Raw genomic sequence first — 20,397 nt, 5'->3', positions numbered from 1 at the left:
ACCACCTGGATGTGGTGGGAGATGGTGCCAGATCTACCACTGAGGTGAGCAGCATCACTGCTCTGCCCTCGCCCACAAATCCCATGGTCCCATCACAGGAGGTTATCAGGGTGGGTTTACCCCTGCTCAGCCCAGGCTGCCTGTGCCCCATTACCTCCCGCTTCTCCCTCTGCCCAGGAACACGCTCCAGCAGGACTTGCTCCATGATTTTACAAGTGGCCTTGCAAGGACATCAGCCAGCACCCATGGCAGCCTCTCAGCACCCTTGGACAAAGCTTCCCTGGGCTCACAGATGTTTATGGGTCAGGCTCTCCAAGTAATAATCACCCTGACTGACACCCAATCCACTGTTTGTTATTCTCTCTGAACCCTGCCTCCAGGTACACAGCCTGGGAGACCTTGTTGGTCAAGACTGAGGCATGGAGTACCTCAGCTTTGTCTGTGTCCACTACCATTTGCCCAGGGCAGCAATGGTGCCTTTGTGAATACTTTCCTTCTTCAGCTTTCTACAGCTGAAGGAGTTTGTTGAGATGTGCAAGGAACATAAAGTAGTACTACTTTAGTTGTAGAAGATCTGATGTTCCTAGCAGATCTCAACAAATGGAGCTTTGTCTTTCCTAAAATTGGTCCTACAAGCCCAGGTAACATTTCCATATTTCTCCTAATGGTCTGTCCATGCTTCCACCTCCTTCATACTGTCTTTTTGCACTGGACCTCAGTCATGAATTTCATTCCCAGTTTAGCCAAACCCATCTCCCAGTACATCTACTGTGTACCTGATTATTGGGATGGACTTGGAAGATCCTGTCCTTAAAGACCTGCCAGCTCTGCTGAGCATCTTCACCCTTCAGAGCTGCCTCCCATGGGATCCCTGAATAGGGTGAAGTCCAGAGTCTGTATATCACTACTCACCTTTTCCACTCCCTTCAGGATCTTGCAGACCACTATTTCCTGATTATTACACCCAGACCTGCCACTGATCATCACATTCCCAGTAAATGAACATCAGTTCCTCCATTTCCATTAATGGGAGCTATGCATGCCCAGCAACAGCATGGATGGAGCTGTGCCCAGCCATGCCATAGACAGAGATAATGAGAGCCTGGGACATGGCTATGGCTCAAGTAAAGTGAAGTCCATGTGTCATGGTTTAACCCCAGCCCGCAATTAAGTGCCACACAGCCTCTCACTCACTCCCCCCACCAGGATGGGGGAGAGAATCAGAAGAGTAAAAGTGAGAAACTTCATGGGTTAAGATAAAGACAGTTTAATAGGTAAAGCAAAAGCCATGCACACAAGCAAAGCAAAGCAAGGAATTCATTCACTACTTCCCATCAGCAGGCAGGTGTTCAGCCATCTCCAGGAAAGCAGGGCTCCATCATATGTAATGGTTACTTGGGAAGACAAATGCTGCCACCCTGAATGTCCCTGTCTTCCTTCTTCTCCCCCAGCTTTTTATTGCTGATCATGACATCATATGGTGTTGAATAGCCTTTTGGCCAGTCTGGGTCAGCTGTGCTTCCTCCCAGCTTCTTGTGCACCTGGCAGAGCATGGAAAGCTGAAAAGTCCTTGACTAGTATAAACACTACTCAGCAATGACCAAAACATCAGTGTGTTATCAACATTATTCTCATCCTAAATACAAAACACAGCACTATACCAGCTACTAGGAAGAAAATTAACTCTATCCCAGCTGAAACCAGGACACCATGTAAAACTGGAAACATTTGATCAGAGGGCCCTGAGACACAGGTTGTGCTCTGTTTCTTCTTGTCACCTGCCTGCAGGCCACAGGGGCTTACAGGCTTCCCCAGGTCCCACATTTATACAGGAGTGCTCTCAGGGGTTGTACAGCTGCAGGACAAACCTGTGTGCCTGAAATGGTAAAGAAAAGACGAGTAAGTGTTCAGAAATCTCACCCAGCATGCTGGGCTTTGAATTATCTCCATTTTGTGTCATATACACAGACTGCTGTCAGGAAGCAGAAGATCTGAAGGGTTAGGGGCCAACCAGGATCAGGTGGCCAGCAATGCAGCCCTCTCACCAGCCACAGTACCTGAGAGGCAAGCAGCACAGACTCAGAGATGGTCACTAGGTTGAGAGAGAGTCCCAATCATCAGTCACATTCATGGTGATGAGGCAGCTCCCAGCACAAGCTGCAGGTCAGGATGAGGTCTGGCGAGGGTAACCAGGGTCAGGCACATTCTGGACACATCCATAGTGGTGAGGCAGGTCCAAGAACAGGTCAAGAAGTCAGTCTGTAGCTAGGCACTGCTCAGATGGACACCACTGCCTCTACAGCGTAGATCAAGGAACAACTAAAGGTCCAGGGCTGAGCTTAAATGGGTTCCTGGGCCCGTGGGGGTGGAGGGTGGAGGCCCCAGGTGAGACCCATTAAGGCCTGTTAGTGTCCTCAGGGCCCTGACAGCTTCTGCCAAATATGCAGCTCTATGACTTTGCAAGGAAGTGCTGGCTGGTGGGGGAGGAAGTGCCTGAGATGACCCAATTCTCCTGGAAACTGGAAGGGAGGATTTATTAGCAATGCCCTTCTCAGCATTTACCACTGTTCTAAAGAAAAGGACTAGAGGTGATGTGTTCCTTTTCAACAGCAGGGGGTTAGAGTCTGAACTGCAAACACAGCTCTAATGTTACAGGGAGGAAAAAAACTAAAAAGTACTCCTGCTTTAGACATTTATCCTTCCAAACCGTGCATCCGTCCCCATGGGTGGCCAGCTGGCTGGTCAGCATGTGCTCCCTTACTGTCTGGGAGGTGTGCCAAGCTGATGGCCGACTAGGAGATGTAACCTTCTAGTTGGTCCACCACCCATCAGGGAGGTGGCTGTGTCTGCTAGCCTTGTGTCTACGTGTGCTGGAGGTCCTGGGCTTCAAGAGGGAACCTGGCTCCGCTTTCTCACCACGCTCCTTTCCTGACTGTGTTCAGCAGGAGTATTGCTGAGCAGGGCAGTGCTGGGCCCATGTCTCCGCTCGCCTTTGCAGGAAATGGCCCTTTTAGGCTCTCCCAATGCACTGCGTGGGGTGCATGAATACGATGCCCCCCATGGATGTGGTATTTACAGCACCGCAGCCCTGACCCTCATGCTCACATCGTGGCAACTTCATCTCCTCCATCAAGTCAGCAGAGAGGAGCCCTGAGGCCCTCTGCCCTGGTGGTGCTAGGCGGCTGTGACCACCACTTTGGCTCTGATGTCCCCTGTCAGTCCTCACAAGCCTTGCAGGAAGGTTTCACCAATGTTTGATTGGGCTGCCTGGGATGATGCCCATGATCCCACCCTGATCTGATTTTGAACTAGACACACAACCAGAACTGACACAGATCTTTTCTCTTTTTCAGTTGGAGACCTCAGGCTGCACACATTATCTCAGTCAGGGTGTGAGAGGAGGAACATCATGGCTGATCTGCACTGCCCCATCTGCACCACTACATTCTGGGGAAGGCAGGAGTACTTGCAGGGCTGCTGCTGCTGCAGCTGGTGCTCCGGCTGCACACACACACACACACACCCCGCTTATCTATTTCCTCTTGCAGCCTGTGTCCCTCTTCCAACGTCCTGCACTGTCACTACATACTGACAAAACACAGCTTGGAACAGACTGACATAATCTCAAGCTTTTTTGTCAAAACAGTCTTAAATTCACCTGTGGTTGCAAAAGTGCTGGAAATTTGGGACGTCTGGAGAAGGCTTGGGATGTAGTCAGGGCAGGAGGAGGAGGAGGAGGTGAGGTCCAGAGAGGGTGCTGGATTTGAAGGAAGAGTCTGGTACTGCTCAGCACCAGCACAGATGAGTCTGGTTTCTCCTCACACTGGGAAAGAGGCGTTATCTGGGAAGCTGAGCTGCATTCCTCCATGGGTGCTTTGGAGCTGCTGGTTCCACTGCATGTGGAAGTGATTTTTCCACTGGTTTTCCCCCAGAAATGCCAGGGCTTCACTCAGGCAGCTGCAGTGTGCTGGCGGGGGGCGGAAACCTCTGCCTGTGTCAGGGTCCAAACTCTGCCTGGTGGCCCAGCAGGACTGGGTCTGGCCTGGCGCTTGCTATAGCCACTGCGTCCCTGCACACCAGCAGCCAGAGGCAGGGAAGAGCAAGACAAGGGGTTACCTGCAGGATTACGGGGGATGAAGCCAGGGATAAAATGATACCAATTACAGAGAGGGCAGAGAAAAGAGCCCCGAGCGATTACAGCACCTACCAAAGCGTGACCTTCAGGGCAGCACAGTGCTCCTAGGAGATTAACTGAGAGGGGCAGGCAGCCCCAGGGACAGGGACTGAGCAGTGGGAAAGAGCACAGTATTTCAAATAGGGCGAAGGCTTTTGTGCTGATCTGATTTTAACTATATACACAACTGAACTGATATACATCTTTCCTCTTCAGCTGGTGGCTGCAGGCGTTACCTCGCTCAGGGTGGGAGAGGAGGAACAGGTATTTCTGATCCCAGTGGTACCCATGAGGGACTGCAAGGCAGGACTGGGAAAGGCTGGGAAAAGGAAATCAGGGAGTTCCTGCCCTGTTGCGGTGTAAACAAATGCTTGGAAAATGAGGGGACCCTGGATTAATTGCTGAGTACTGAGGCTTGGCCAGATTGGGCATGTGTGGGAGATGTGAGCCCATAACCCTGATTTCAAGCCTGGGAAGAGCAATAGAATAGCTGCTCAGGGACTTGGTGGAGGCTGGAAGTGGGAGCATGATTCAGGGCAGCCAGTGGAGTTCTTATGGAAAACAACTCATGAAAGGGACCCGAGCTCACCGCTCGCTGACCAGTAGTGTCGGTGCTAAAGGAAACTGCACAGCTGTAATCCAGGCAGGGCTTTGAGAACACCGATCTCATCCTCTGCAGCAGTCTTGTTGAAAACTAGCCCCAGACACCAACAGATAGATCCTGGGCAGGAGGCTCAGCATGGCTCACCCTCTTCAGTGGCGTGATTACAGCCAAGTGAGTTTTCTGATGAACATGGCATGGATGCTTGACAAGTGGAGCCCATCCATAGAGTGTTTTACTGCACCTGGGAATAAGGACTGCAGCTCGGCTGTATGGGGCCGGAGCAGGCTGATCACACTGTGGCCAAACTCCTCCATTCCTGAAGGCAAGAGGGCTTCCACCTCCCTTGTCACCCTGAGCCTGAAAAAATGCAGCCTGAGAGGTGGCTGCAACAAAAGCGGCCTTGCTTACAAATGGAGACCAGGTTTTCTCTGGATTTTTTAGTCTGTATCTTCTTCGCAAAGAGGTGATGTTGTTCTTAATTTGGGAAAAATAACTGGCACCCGGGATCTGCCTGTAAGAGACACCAAAACCTGAACTCCAATCCCCAGTCACCAGCCTGGCAGAGTTTGGGATAGATTTTCTGCCTCCCTCCAACTTTGGCGTGCAGAGCTGGGCCCCCCAGCACCTGCACACGTGTCTGCCAAGCAATGGGGGAGCCAGCACTTGGTAGCAGAGGAGGCTGGAGCCTGCTGATGTGATAGCTTTGGTCTGGAGCCTGCTGAGACCTCGAGCATTCAGGGCAGGAATTGTCACTGCAGTGCTCTTCCACTGCTTGTTCTCTCCAGCTCAGCAGAGGTTCATTTTCCCAATTGTTACCAGCCACCAAAGGAATCTTCTCAGCTTATATATCAAAAAAGGCATTACAAATTCTATTTTAGAAATTTATTTTGCTGGCAAAGGTCACTGCACCAGCTTCCGCAGGTGGTGCAGGAGATCAGCCTGTTGGCCACCAGCTTCCTGCAAGGGCCTTGCAATGGAGCCAGGGAAGGACAGAGGTGACTCAGCAAATGCTGGGCTTCTGATAGATGGTTACATCCTCGAGGCAGAGCATGCACAGAGCTAACCGCCCCCTCTCCAGTGGGATTAACCCTCTGGGGCTGGGTGAGAGCAGCCTGCAGCCACCTCTCCACAGCCCTGCACAGATCCACACCCACCAGGAATGGTCCCTTCTCACCCAAAGCAGCCTCAAAGCTCCAGGGAAGCTTAGCTTGCACAATTGGTTTCCCTCAATGACACCAGTTGGAGGAAACAGTTATTGTCTGTTTTACACTCTGTTTTCTCCTAGCAATTCGTGCACACGATTTATTTTCTCGATGGCTACTGACCACTGAACTGACATTTTCATAGCACAAGCTGTTACAACCCCAACGTTCCAGATGGTAACATTTAACTTGGAACCCGTTGTTTTATACATAGAGTTTAAATTGTTTTTTCCCCCTGTGCACCATTTTATATTTATGTACATTTGAATTTCATCTTTTTTATTGCCTAGTCTCTTTCCACAGTTGGCCTTCATCCACACAACCCTTTGCATCAGCAGCAAACTTCACTATTTGCCTGCTTTTGCAGATAATTTTTGAATATGCTGAATGCAGTCCCTGCACAGGTTCCTGGTGTTTTCTGCTAGAGAGATTGTTGCCTCCTACCTTTTGTTCCTTACCTTTTAGCAAATGATTTCTCCCTGTATGACCTCACCTCCTATTCCAGGGCTGATTCCTTTCTTTAGAGCCTTTGCTGAGGGACCCTGCCAAATGCCTTTGGGAAATTCAGGTGGATGATCCCAGTGGGCTTGCCTTGCCCATACACCTCCTAACTAACTCCTTCAACGAGCTCCAAGTCTACTCTTTAAAGCAGCCCTGCCCTTTTCCAGTCCACAAATCTGGTTTATAGCCTACAGATCCCTGCATCTCCACCTCAGCCACCGTTCTGTCCCTGGGTGCCATGGTGGGTTTGACAGAACAGGTGCTCACCACGGCAAATACCTCAACGCTTTCAGGTTTGCGTCCCTTCAGAGCCCGTGGGCAGCTCCACCCAGGCCTGCAGGTTCGTTGCTGTTCTCTTGGTTAGTGATCTCTTCTGCAGGTTCTTCCACTGCTGGTGTCCAGGGGCTGATGGCAGCACAGGACATCTGGGGTGCCCTGTTCCTTATCAAAGAGAAACTCTTGTCTGTGTTGGGCTAATATGAGTAGTAACAGACCTGTGAAACAGGCACTCCTAGCATCCTCCAAATGTACCTAAAAACGAAGCAAAATTTCACGAGGGAAAGAAAGGAGACCTTTCCATAACTATGCAAAATAAATGTATCTAAAAACTGCACAGCTAGGAGGGCCTTGCTAATGCTGAGCTAATAATGAACAAACATAACAGACCAGCCTGGAAATACCATGGTTCATAGAGTTTAAAGCAAGATCCATTTTGTTTCTTCTCCATTGAATTATGCTTTGATACCTTGGCATTGACTAATGCATCTCCCAGAGAGGTGGCCAGTCTGGCCTGGGAGAAACTCCGAGCTGGATTGCTCCAGAAACACAGTCCAGGCACTCCCAGACCCTACAAATATCTACCTGGGGAGGCAAATGCATGCCCAAAACCGATGGTTCTAATAAAAAACAAATACAAAGGGCAAAGGTCTCAAATCCCCCTATTTGTCTCTTTCACAGAGCTCCTGGTGCCAATAAAACTCTCAGTAGTGGTTAAGTTGTTTCAGCCTCTTCTTCACTGCTTCTCCAAAGCCAGGTCAAATTTAAAGTCCTGCCATATGCCTGAGGGTCTATTTTGATGCATTTTTCTCTTGTTTACAAAGATTAAATCCCTCTGTTACATTCATTCGTCCACAGGCGACAACTGTTGTTTATAAAAGATAAAATTTGAAATCTCACACATCTTGTTTTCAACTCTTTTTCAATTTTCATTTAAGCCGTAAATGAGTTGTGGTTTTCTCTGAGGTTTCCCACTCACTCCATGCCCGCTGGACACGATACAAATAACTGCTCTGCAAGAAGACTTAGAGAACAAAATCTTGTTTTCTTGCAGGCAAATCCAGGCCTAGCTTAGAAGTGTCCCAACCATGGCAGAAATCTGACATCCCAGCTTGAGTGAATTGAGGTTCAGAGAAATTATATTGAAGTTCATTTTCTCCACATTAATTTTACTTCTGTCTCTCTGGAAACTGAAACCCCGCAAGGTTAGTTTCTACAGGGGAAGGAGAGATTGGAGAGGAAAGGTGATAGCAAGATGGTCAGCAGAGAGCGCCCCAGGAATTGTTTTTAAATTTTTAAAGAGAAGGAGCAAAAAAAGTCAAGAGATGAGGAACTGGAGAGAGAGAGCAAGAGACAGAGAGCGTGTCTGCTCCATCCTGGATCACAGAGGGTGCCTTTCTAGTCCATCCCCAATTAGGCTGCTCTTCTCTGTAGAGATACTTGATTTCCCCCAAGGTTTGGGGAGCTCTGCTAGATCAAGCATTCAAAGGACCTGCTAGAATTGAACAAGTGTATGAGTTGCCCCATGAGCAGGAACAGGTTTAACACATGATGTGCTCAGCCAGCAGGACCTGGCACGTAGGCAGGCCTTGCTCCACAGGGAAGCAGGACTATGTGTGAAGGAGCTGGTGTTTTTTTACAGAAATTGAGGGGTAAGCAGGGACAAGCACGCAGCAGCAGAAAAGCTGCTACCATGAAGAGGGGCTCCTCATGGCTGGGCAGACTACCCACCAGCAGGGAATCCACCTGGTTATGGCTAGGTAGATCCAACAAGGCAGATCCACCAGGAAAGCCACCTTGTCCCTTCCCACGTGCTGACTCCAGCATGTATCAGGCTGGTGGAATTATCTCTGCAGAGACCTGCTGCTCTCTGATGGGTGAGCAAGCTGAAGTGGCCGGGTGCAGATGACAAAGGGATGGAAGTATTGCAAGGGAAGGGAGAAGGTAAAAGGGGCAGGAAGCTGTTAAATTGGCTCAAAATGCAATGTAGGTACTATTTCTCTTTTCCTAGCAGCCAGCAATGAGACAGTCAGACCAGTCATCTACTACACATCAACTACCACCAGGAGCTGCTGACACTGATGGGAACTGCGAAGGCTGTGCCTTTCTGGCATCACCCCCAGGCACACCTTGCAGTCTGAGGACAGGAACCAGGACACTCCTCACCTGATTCAGCCTCTGTGTCACTGACAACATGTGGGTCTTCAGCCTTGGTATGTAAACATCTGCTTTGCATTTCCCCTGCTCCAGTACAGGAGCCATCCCCAAGTGACATGCTCTGCCTAAGCCACCTCTCCTCTCCTTCTTTTGGCCAACGAGCTTCGCCTGTTCTGGGAGCTGTGCCCTGGGTTTGCATTCATGCATTTCTCCAGCAGGAAGTGGTCTTGTCCACACACAGACAAGACTTCATCTTGCAGATTCTCCTCGGAAAAATTAAGGTTGACCTGCTCTGATTTTAAGGGCAGGAAAACCACCATGAGATTACCCGGTCTCGTTAGAGGAAGCATGCAACCGATCATCTTACAAATCCAAGCCCTTGAAACCCCTGCTAAGCAATAAGCAGTGACAGAACTGGATGAAACAGTGTAATGCTTATTACTGTTTAACCGACAACCATGCGTTCAAGCATCATAAACATACAAAGACAGCCTTTGTCTCAAGGAGCTTCAACTTTCAGCACATTACTCTTCATAGCTCACCTCCCATCCATCATGCTTTCGCTTATTCATTTAGCTTCAATGTGAAAAAAAAGTCACCCAACAAAATTCTAGCAACGATCAGAAATAACCCAGCATTGCTTTGCTCTGTGGAACAGCTCCTTCCCATGAAGGAATCTGTGCCCTGAACTGCGGATGTGATTGAACAGTAATTAAGCAATGAAATTGCCCACCAGAAAACCTACTCTGTTTGGCTGTAACCACAACAGAGACAGAAGCAATCTTAGCCCTGGCAGATTTTTTTCTTTTTTTTTTGCCTTTATAAACCAGACCTTTCAACACCCACATACTTTACAAGCAAATCCCATTCCTGTTGTGACACAAAGTTCTCCATCTTTTCTAAGCCTTAAGTCTCAAAGGCTTTGCTGGACCTGGCCAGACAGCTTCACCTTTAAAAAAAGAATAAAAATGAAATAAAAACCAAAGACACATCAAGTTCTAACAGCAAACCCCCTGACTCTGCGGGAGCACAGCAGTGCCCGCCAAACATTTCAGCATTAGCACCCAGCTGAACCAGAGATCCTGCATGCTCTGTAGCTTTTCTGCTCAGCAAAGCAGAATAAGTCTGGCAGGGATGGAGCCAGCAACAACTCTTCGTCATCCTGCCCCCATGTTCTCAGTTTCCAGCTTGTGCAGGCTCGTCCCGCTACTCTCTCTTCCCACTGTGGCAGGAAAGGCGTTACAGGGATGCGGGAGGTGACGTGGGAGGCAGTGTGGGAGCTGGTGGGTGTTCAAGCTGTGAGTGGATTAGCTGCTTATTTATCCTCACTTTAATTAGAGCCAACACCTCATTTCACGACTGCAGATAACACAGAACCATGTTCTCAGCTACACTGAGCTGAAAATAGGCAGAACATGGGCCATAGAGATGAATTCCCAAATCTCACATCACAGCCCCTGATTTAGGGCAATTTTTTCTGTTCCTAAAGCGTCTGCAAACCCAGAAGAGAGCAACCCACTGAAGCTGGGCTCATCCCACCCTTTACCGCAGCCACCCTGCATTTTTTAAGTGCCTCCTGCTCAATTACTTCACATGGCATAATGCGAGAGCAAGGCTGGGAAAGGCACACCTTCCTGCAAGTGCCCAAGCGTGGGTTTGCACCCACATTGGCAACAAGTATGTGTCCTCAGCCGCACTGACTGCTGACACCTGCTGCCAGTAACCAGCAACGCCAGCAGGGTAATCCTGCCACAAGCAGAGGGGTACGTTATTATTTCCTAACACCTCAAAATGACCATTTCTTTTCTCTCAGAACTGGGGTTTCAGTAGATGCTCTTTAAGAGCTAATCCTTGCTCTGCAATCATAAATCCTTTGTATTTTAGCCTTTTTTGTTAAATTAACTCAGTGACAGTAACCTAACTGCTTCTGCATGCTCAGATTTTTGCAAAAGGTGTGAAAGCGAGAGGACTCAGAGAACAGCAACAGCAGCACTTTCAGCAAGTTTTCACTGGGAGGTGTTGATTAGCAGATTTCAGAAGAGCTCAGCTCAGTCTTTTATGTAAGCCCAAGTTAAAAACCGATTTATGCACAAAAACAGTTTAAGCTAAAGGCAGAGCAGGGAACAGAGACTCAGCCTCAGTGCAACCTGCAAAGGCAGAAATGCTGCTCCAAGTCCTCAGGAAGGTGCTCCATGGTGATGGCAGCTCTCAAAGAGAGATTTTGTGTTCCCTCACTGCTGCCCGGGTTTGGCTTTTGACAAAACATCCCATCTGTGACTCAAGCATTTTGGAGAAACTCTGTATCCAGATTCTCTTCTCAAGGGCTCCAGAACTGGTAGTGGGAGATATGGATTTTATTACCATTTTTTATCACCAAGTTATGACTACTCAAAGAGGCACAGGCCAAAGGCTCAGTGCTTAGGAGCTGGACATGTTCATAGACTCTTTGCAGTGTCCCAAACATAAGGTGATTTTTTTGCTTCATCCTACCCAGGGAACAAACCACCCCGTTAAACCAACTTGTGTTGGGATACCACAGGTCAGCCCAGCTACCAAGCATTAAGCAAAATGGTCCCATGGACTTAACGGGACTCACCTCCTTAGACAGGACAGGCCTGATGAGCCTAATGAGGTACATATGCAAGAAACTGAAAACAGACCATAAACACGCCATTGGGTTTTATCCTTGCCTTTCCTGACTGCTTTTACCCTACACGAGCCATGTGCGTGGCAGCAGTAATCATCTTTAATGATCCCCGTTACTGTAGAATCTTGGAGCAGTCATGAAGAAGGGAGAATAGAGGATGTGGTGAGATGCACTTGAAGTAACACACAGTAGCTTTGCACTGTCTGTAGATTTTGCAAGATTTGAGAGAGCTGTTAACCCAGGGAAAGCATAAGATGGGGAGGAGACAGGCTTCCAGTGCCAGGGGGAAGCTGTCCTAGCAAGACAACCGGTAAGCAAACTGCAGAAGGGTCAGCCAGCCTTGGACAGAGATAGCAATGGCACCGTGCTCCCACTGCCTGCTCTTGGGAAGACCTGCCCTAGCGAAGGGGAAGTAAAATGTTTTCATGAGTCAGCATAGACACCATGGAGGCGAGTTACAATGGTCAATCACTCAGTGCAGGCAGAACAAATTTATATTGAAGCTGGTAACTACAGAGTCTCCGCCTTGTACCTCTTCCTTGCGCTCTCCTCTGACACCCCATCTACACAAGCAGGTTCACTATCCTGAATGAGAAGCCTAGAAAAAAAGCTGTTGCACATGGTGACAAGTGGTTTCTTCTTTCAGACCCCAGGGCACCGGGCGCTCAGCCTTTCTGTAGCTTTCAGGTGAGCTTTAAGACATGGCCAGCTGCAGGGATCATTAGAGACCTAAAATCCATTTCCAAAACTAAGACAATTTTACTATTGCATCCTACTAAATCGTCCCTACCAAACAGCTATGGTACCTCCCATCTCAATTCTTCTGTTACCTAATGCTGCAAGGACAGCTTATGCACGAAGTAATCCTTTGCCATCTTCTGCCCAAAACGCCTTGCAGTCTTTAAGTAGATTATCTCAGTGTGATTTACAGAAACATAGAAATATTGAACGGATCTACAGCTCAGGACTGCTTACTCTCCAAAAAGAAATGAGAGGAGCAGCTGCTATTGTTCTGTAAAGACAGGACAAGTTAGTTTGGTAGGGTCTAGGAGTCAGTCTGCAACGACAAAGCCCAGGTACCTCCGCAGGGCAACGAGGCTGCACTCAGGGCAATAACGAAGAATGTGGCAGGGCTCATACTGGGCGAGATGCAAAATCTTTATTCCAGTTCTGAATTGGAAAAAACACCACCTCCACAGCTCACCGTCTGACAGTTCAGTCAGCACAGGGAGAGGTCACGCTTACCCAGCAGAGGCACAGACTTAGAGGACACAGTCCTGTAGGCACTTTGAGAGGAAGCTCAGCTTCAAAGTACAAACACTGAACAGCTTGGCTTAAATTTTTAATACAAAAACTCACTAAAAATGCTAAAATGTGACAAACCATTGGAAATACTGTGACAAACATTCGCCCTTACGCAGTAAAAAACAAAACAAACCCAAACTGGCAAGAAGCTTTGAAATGCATGTTTTCTTCTTCCTCCTGGCACATTGGACCACCATCTACTTAAAATGTTCATCTAAAAAATCCATGGCACCTTCACCTCGTACTTCAGTGCAAGAGGCTACTCTCGATGGACCAGCACAAATAAACCCAGTAAAAAGAGGACTGCATACTGTAAAAGAAAGAAGAGAAACAGAAGAGTGCACATTTACATCTAAAGATGCAGTTAACAGCAGCAAACACACAGGGCAAATGGTTCAGCCTGTGCGTAAAGCTCTCATGAAGTAATTTTAGCTAGGGTGGGAGAAGCAGGCAGAAAATGAAAGAGCTCTTACCTTAAATTTTGGATAATCATTCATTAAGATAGTCACTATTCCAATATAGGGCACAAATCTACGAGAATAAAGGTTTTATTAAAACAAACAGTATTCAAGAGTGCATAGGGGAGAAGCACTGCCCTGGTACTCGTACAAAGGAAGAGCCACTCAAACCCACTGAGGGCTATGGTCAACAAGCTTGGGACTTCTTCCTCCCGAGCAGGGAAGCCATGGCAGTGGGGGCCAAGTGACAACCAGCACCTGAGGGTGTTTTAGCCTCTGCCTTGTTCAGATCTAGCTTGCCTGCAAAGACTGTGCCTTGCAGAATAATTTCTATGAAAATTCTGATCGTGCCTGAGCGTGCACTGCCTTTGCATCGGTGTCCATCCAGCATCAAAATCTCAAGATGCAGCTCACAGCTTGATACCTTCACTTAAGCTAAGAACTGAACTACCTTTGTTTTTTAACTCTCCACAGTACCTTTCGAAATGCTTTCAGGCAAGTCACAAAAACCCAGCAGGGAGAGTTCAAGAGGAGAGGGGGATTAACAGATGGCATTGAGGGGGAAGGGCAGTGTAAAAAGCCACATCTTTTTCAACTTCACTTACCCTCTCGCTCGTCCTACTACATCCTTTTTCTCCAACCAGTGCTGCCCTCGTTTGTACAGCCCTCTGTCATCAACGGCGTTATTGTCACCCTTTGTCAAAAATTTGATGTCACCATTTTGCCTAGCAAAGACAAGATGTGCAGGTAAGTCAGAGAAAAAGCACTTATTAAAAGCTGTTCTAGAACAAGCGCGTAGAGACTAACACAAAGATACTAGAAGCAATCATGTCCTACATGTTCAAGCAGGATGAAAAAGGGAAACTCTGTCAAATGCAGCGGAAAGCAGACTGTTTAGAAAAAAAACTGCCAACGAAAGAATGAATTCTGGCCCCAGCCAAGCTTTCCAGCAGAGTTTAAGAACAGAACCAGCAGGATGAGCCATTTCTAGCGATGGTGCAGCTATTGCCTCTTTGCTTTTGACCTCTCTCATGTTGATGCTTCTCTTGCTTCATATATAAGTGTTGGGTTCTGGGCTCTATACTACCACCCAAAATAAGACTTTGGGGCTACAACATACGGTTCTACTCAGTAGTGGTCAGAAGCAAGCTGAAACTTAGAAATTATTAGGAAAGGGGGACAGAACAAAACAAACAATACCATTACGATACTGCATGAACTCACGATGTGCCTACATCTTGAATGCTCTGTGCAGTTCTGAACCCCCTACATCCTTTTTTGAAATGGAGAGAAGAACTGGCAAAGGTTCAGAAATGGATAACAAGGTCTGGAACCACTTCCATACAAGAAACAACAGACCAGGACTCTTCAGCCTGGAAAAGACAGAACTGATGGGAGATATGACGGTAGTCCAATACAAGTGACACAGACAGCAACAATCAGTTTTTCACTGCCTCTTCTGACACAAGACCTAGAGGGCATCAAACAAAACTCAGAGGTAACAGGTTAAAATAAGCCAAAGAAGGTGCTATGCTTAACTAACACAGTGCAAACCAATTCATGTCTCTCTGGAAGGGTATTTTGGATGCCAAAATATTATATCAATTCAAAAAGTGACCAGGTACTCCATGTAAAAAAGAAAAGGGGGCTATTAATACAGAACTGTCACTTTGTGCCCGAAATCGTAATTTGCAGAAAGCAGAGAAATTATTGCTACGCACTCTCTCTAGCCTTTAGTTTGTCCTGAGGTGAATTAGTTGGCGGGTCAGAAACACAATCCTGGAGCAGATGAACCTTTGCTTTGACCTGGAAAAAGCTGCTGCTATGCTCTAGCTTTATACACCATGTTATGCACCCTTCCCCAGTCATTTCCATTCAGCTTGCTGGACAGCCAGCAATGCTTGCTTCTAAGCAGCAGTTTCTGCCAATACTCAGGGATCGGCCGGCCACTCTGCCTGTGGCATCTGAAGGCAGATGCTGAGCAAGAGCGTTCTTGTTGCCTGATTCTGTCGGCTTGCTCACAGACACAACAGATCAAATACAACTCGTGAAAGCATGCAGAAGATCTTCAGAGCTCATGCTGTTTTCATCATGCCCGAGTACCAATGGATGTTACTTGACAGGAGAAGCTTGGAAGAAAAAAAAAAAGGGGGGGGGGGGGGGGGGCGGGAAGAACAGATCTTTCTTCAGTGCACATTTGGCTCACAGTGCAGGAACAGCAAACACTCTAGGAGCTCACAGATAGCCCAGAAAAAGATTAAGATATCCAAAGGTGCAGGTAATGTAGTTTCAGCTCTGAAGACTGATGGCATAGGAGCGCACCATCTTATTGAGCAGATGCAATGCTCTATCATGAACCAGCACAACAAGCCCACAGCACAGTTGCTCTGCTGTCTGAAAGGTGAATGAAAACTGGCCTGGCTGTCCTGCACCAAAACCACTAAGTAAATTTTGACTGCAGCCTGTGTTCAGTGATAAAGAATGAATGCAATTTCACTCCAAAGAAAGAAGAAAAAGCTTGCAAGTAAAAAAAAAAAAAACATTTCCTCACTGAAACAATACTGATGTGAAGCTGAGTTGCCACAAAATCATGGAGAACAAGGTTTCTGTTTTCCCTAACTTTGACACTCCTGTCAGCTTTCACAGAGACTTTTCACAGTTTTCATTCAGTCTATAACTACAGGAAGAAGTGGGAAACTGGCCATTCAGAAGATACTCTTGAATTCCAAACTGGCACCAGAAAAATATTCATTAACTAGTAAAAGAAGCAATTGATAGCTCAGAGTCCTGCCTTCAGTGCCCAGCTTCAGGTCACAGTACATATTTTTCAGTTTTATCTTTCCTAATATAAAGATCAGGTTTGTGTTTGGTGGTTTTATTTAACTGAAACCTAAAATACTGGAGAATGGCTTTACTTCACGGAATCTAAGTCTGTTACATTTTAAAAAAAAAGCGCTGGATACCTAAAGACCTAGTGTTGAGATAGAGCCAGGCAAAAAAAAAGAAGGGTGGGGACTACCTGGAGATGAACTGCCACACAGAATGCACATTTCTGCTCCTCCTTCCCATACACTGGCTGAGAGCAGAGAGAGAAGACCCTGACCTTTCTTGCATCTTCAACGGTCAGCCCAAGCAGCAGCATCGGAGCCCAATTGGGCCTTTAGCATGCAACACAGGAGAAGAAAAGTAGCATTTCACTTAAAAGAGTTCCCAAGACATCACAAAAAGTGCATGTGCAATGTTAGATATCAAATTTACCAAGTATACTGACCTTATTTTTAAATTGTTACATGTTTTTGATATAGAATAAATCTGAACAGCAAAGAATCTGCTCTGTCTAGTGGGAGAGGTGCCACTCTCTCATAGAATCATAGAATGCTTTGGGATGGAAGGGACATAGCCAGGATTTCAGATGGACTATTTATGTGCACAAAGCTGGTCGACCTTGACATTGGGCCAGACAAACGGTCTATATGTCCCAACAGCTCTGGCTGTTACGAATGCCTGGGGGAAGGGACCACCTCTATCCCATCGACCTCACTTGACCAGAGCAACCCTCAAATGCCACCTTTACATACAATTCCAGTGATTCACTTAACCTAGGAACAGATCTCTGAACCCTGGTATAGCTCCAGTTCATTCATATTGCAGCAGGCATTTACTCAGCAGAAACAGATGCTGGGACCCCACGTAACTGCTGCCCTCTCAGAGCTAGCTTGAAGAACCAGGGATTCAGTTCAAGATTTAATTTTCACTCAAACGCCTCACAGGGCTGGCTCATATCCCCACAGACTGGCCTGGAGCAGTCACAGTTGCATCTTCCCTGACCAGCAAAACAGGAAGGCTCATGGCTGCAGAGGAAGCCTTACTTGCAAAACTAAACCCTGTTCAGCAATCAAACCAGACTGACCATGCTTCATTCCTTCAGACATGCAACCTGCTAAACATTCACAGAATGAACAGTACACAGAGAGCACAGCACACGTAGAAACTCTGAATTTAACAACGTAACACTTCCTACAGAGAAGAAACACCCTGCCTCTGCATAAGAGCAGGAACCAGGAGCATAAGGACAAGGTTTAAAATAATGCACACTACATACAAAATATCCTTCTTCCATAAGTTCATCCTCTACAAACAAGAGTCACTTCACACACACAAATGCAGCCATACCTACAGGAGACAACACAGCAACATTCTGTAGCAGCTTGGGATGGAAATGATGGCACAGGAGACATTAAGTGACATGGGGAATCCAGGATACCAGCACAGGCTCCCCAGCTTGTGAATTCTGCTGGATGATCTTTACAAGTAAACCAAAGAGGGCACATTTCATCTGTCTGAAACTTCTACGTTACTTCTTCCTACAGTACCTGGATATCTGTTATTGATGTCCCACGCATTCGTTTACCCAACGAGATGAGAAAAAATACAATTTTGCTAAACATCTGCAGTACAATCCCCCAAATTCTCTACATACTTCTCATGAATTTTCAGGACACGATGGACTATAGGAATTTCCCTTCCTTCTATCCTAAAGACCACGATTTCTCCCACTCTGATTGGATCTTCAATTCGGTTCGTGAGGAACAGGAGATCTCCTCTGTGAAACGCAGGCTCCATGCTTCCACTGAAAAAGAAGAGCAATTGAACAATATTTAAACACTCAGAAGCAGGTTTCAGAGTTTATAGTCCTTCAAGAAAAATCTCACAATAACCTCAGTGAAAAGCTCCTAAGAAAACCACTTGAAGACCAGGCATGCATCTAACCTGTACTGCATTTAGATTTTCAACCACCACACTACAAGCAGTTCAGATTTGTTGGGAAAAGAGCACTGCCAGCAGCGGGTGTTAAAAGCACACCACATGGGAAAAGCCTTCTGCTTTATTAATAACAACAAGGCTCACAACAAGCAGTATCTTCTCGACTTCTGAACTCTCCATTGGTAGGGCTACACTGGCAGCACTGCAGGGGTGGGAAGCTTTATTCCATTTATTTTTAGTTTTCACAGGTAGATAGATCATCCTCATGAACAAAGCACTGAAAGCATACAGGATCTTGTATTCCCATCTGGAACAGACAGACTGGTATGCTAAAAATTTGTTATTGTGATTCATCGCTTCGCTTAACGATCTCATTTCAGGCACTGCTATTCAAGTTATTTTTCTCCTGTCTTGTAAATGGCAATTGTTACAAAATACTTAACCTTCTTTATTCCAAATAAATAATGCAGTACAAAACAAAATTATGAACTTTAAGTATCGCATATATTTGTGTTTTATCTCAAGACAGCACAGAAGCTGCTATTCAAAATAGAAGATCACATCGCCAAAGAAGGGACATGACCTAATGCCCCCTGTCTTACTGGGAGGAACAGCGTGAAACAGCTCCCTTGGACTTCACAGACCCATCAGGAGGGAACAGGAGGGCCACTCAGTCTTATTTTGTGGGAGTTTTGTTAAATGGCATGCGGTAATTAACACTGACATAGAAATATACAGAAAGGCCAATGTGGCTACAGAACAGGCCCATGCAATATCTACATGGTGTCTGACAGCGCCAGCATCCAAAGGCTGCCCGAGAACTTCAGCCACAGGAATTTGTCCCAGGCACTAGGAGGATGGGAGTAACACTGGTGGTACTTACTGCATGGCACTTCTGCGAAGGCAACGTGCAACACCTAAAACATATCCAATTACAGAGTAATATCCCTTATTTTCAGCCACATGCATAAAACGGTACAGCTACAGCTCCTCTTTTCCTGGCTGTGTTACAACTCACTAGAAGGCCAGGGAAAAAAAACAAGCAGCTGCGAAAGAAGAGTTAGTGAACGAATGTAACACACAATAATGCTCACCAGGCATTTCAGCAAGCCAGTTCCCATTTAAAAAAACCTCAACAACTCTTTTTCACTATACGAGCTTATTTGCTGGCATCTCAAAGACTTCCACCTCCTTTTCACTAACCAAGACTCACCACATAGTTCAACTGTTCATGTAGCAGCAACAAGACACATGGACAGGCACAGCAGGAGGTGCCAGTGCACTGTGATGTTCTGCTACCACAGCTTTTACTATGGGAAGTACCATTAGCCCTCGATGCGAAGACGAGCTCTGACACAAGCATTGCTTTAACACAGGGATGATCTGCCCGAGCAACGGGTTCATCACTTGTGCCAGGTCCCCTGCTTCACTGCCTTCCTTTTTCAAGTCTCTTTTGCCCACGCTGCCGAGCATTTCTCCAGGAGGTTTGGTATGAACCAGAAACACCTGGGTTGCGCTCTTGCCTTATTTCTTTGAAGTCCTTCCTCAGGACCACCTCCCTAACGTACAAGCCAGCCAGTTGGCAGGAGCGGAAGAATGAGATACTATTTTTATGTAAGGCTACCAGCCTTGTTTACCTACTTCCTCCTCCCTCGCTGTTCCTCAGCGTTACAGAGAGCACGGATTCTTACACAGCCTCTCACCCAGCAGGGATGGGGCGGGAGCCTCCTGCTGCCCCATCCCTCTGGAAAACCTGCTCCAGATGGGCTCAGCGGCCCCAGCACCGCCTCGGCGGGGCCTGCCGGTTCTCCAGCCCTTACCCACGCCCCGTGGGGTTTTACTCCTCACCCCTGAGCGCTACCGCTGAACCAGCCCCCGTTTAACCCCCCTCCCGGTGGGATTTACCTCAGCACCACCACGATGGGGCTCTCGCTGCCCGTCACCACCATCAGCCCCTTCCAGATCATGAGGGCGGACGAGACGATCATGCCGAAGTTCAGTACCTGGTAGTACAGCTGCGGGGAGGGTTGTCGGTCAGGCTCCGCGGCCTGGGATCGGGCGGGGCGGGGCGAGGCGGAGCGGGGCAGGGCAAGGCAGGGCACGGCAGACCCGACCCGATCCGCTCCGCTCCGTCCCCCCCGGGATCCGATCCGACCCGACCCCCCCCCCTCCCCGGTTCGGCACCTGCCGCTTATTCATCCGCCGCACATCGTCTAAAAAGTCCAGCGACAGCATCGCCGGCACCAACTGCGGCACCACCGTCCGCCCGGCCCGGCTTCCGCTTCCGCTCTCGTCACTGCCGCTTCCGG

At 47.6% G+C, this 20,397-nt stretch overlaps 1 protein-coding gene across 5 annotated transcripts; it reads right to left on the bottom strand.

Moving 5' to 3' along the window:
• Positions 1-1,318: 1,318 nt before the first annotated feature.
• Positions 1,319-20,387, bottom strand: SEC11A (SEC11 homolog A, signal peptidase complex subunit; the record flags this gene model as incomplete). Of its 5 annotated transcripts, none has more annotated exons than XM_082322298.1 (9): positions 20,273-20,387; positions 19,994-20,103; positions 17,805-17,954; positions 14,560-14,712; positions 13,930-14,049; positions 13,340-13,397; positions 3,659-13,176; positions 2,058-2,519; positions 1,319-1,876 (listed from the first exon to the last, which is right to left on the bottom strand). In XM_082322298.1, exons 1-7 carry the CDS (start codon positions 20,321-20,323, stop codon positions 13,126-13,128), a joined length of 693 nt encoding a protein of 230 aa, XP_082178424.1. In that variant the 5' UTR covers positions 20,324-20,387. The 5 variants fall into 5 exon arrangements, with proteins under 5 accessions (XP_082178424.1, XP_082178425.1, XP_082178426.1 ...); XM_082322299.1 differs by having other exon boundaries at positions 14,560-14,697; XM_082322300.1 differs by having other exon boundaries at positions 20,277-20,357.
• Between the last annotated feature and the right edge of the window lie 10 nt (positions 20,388-20,397).

Source organism: Platalea leucorodia (assembly GCF_965183815.1).
Source record: "Platalea leucorodia genome assembly, chromosome: 9".
NCBI lineage: Eukaryota > Metazoa > Chordata > Aves > Pelecaniformes > Threskiornithidae > Platalea > Platalea leucorodia.
The sequence above is the reverse complement of the archived record's forward strand: the minus strand, read 5'-3'. Positions and strand labels throughout refer to the sequence as shown.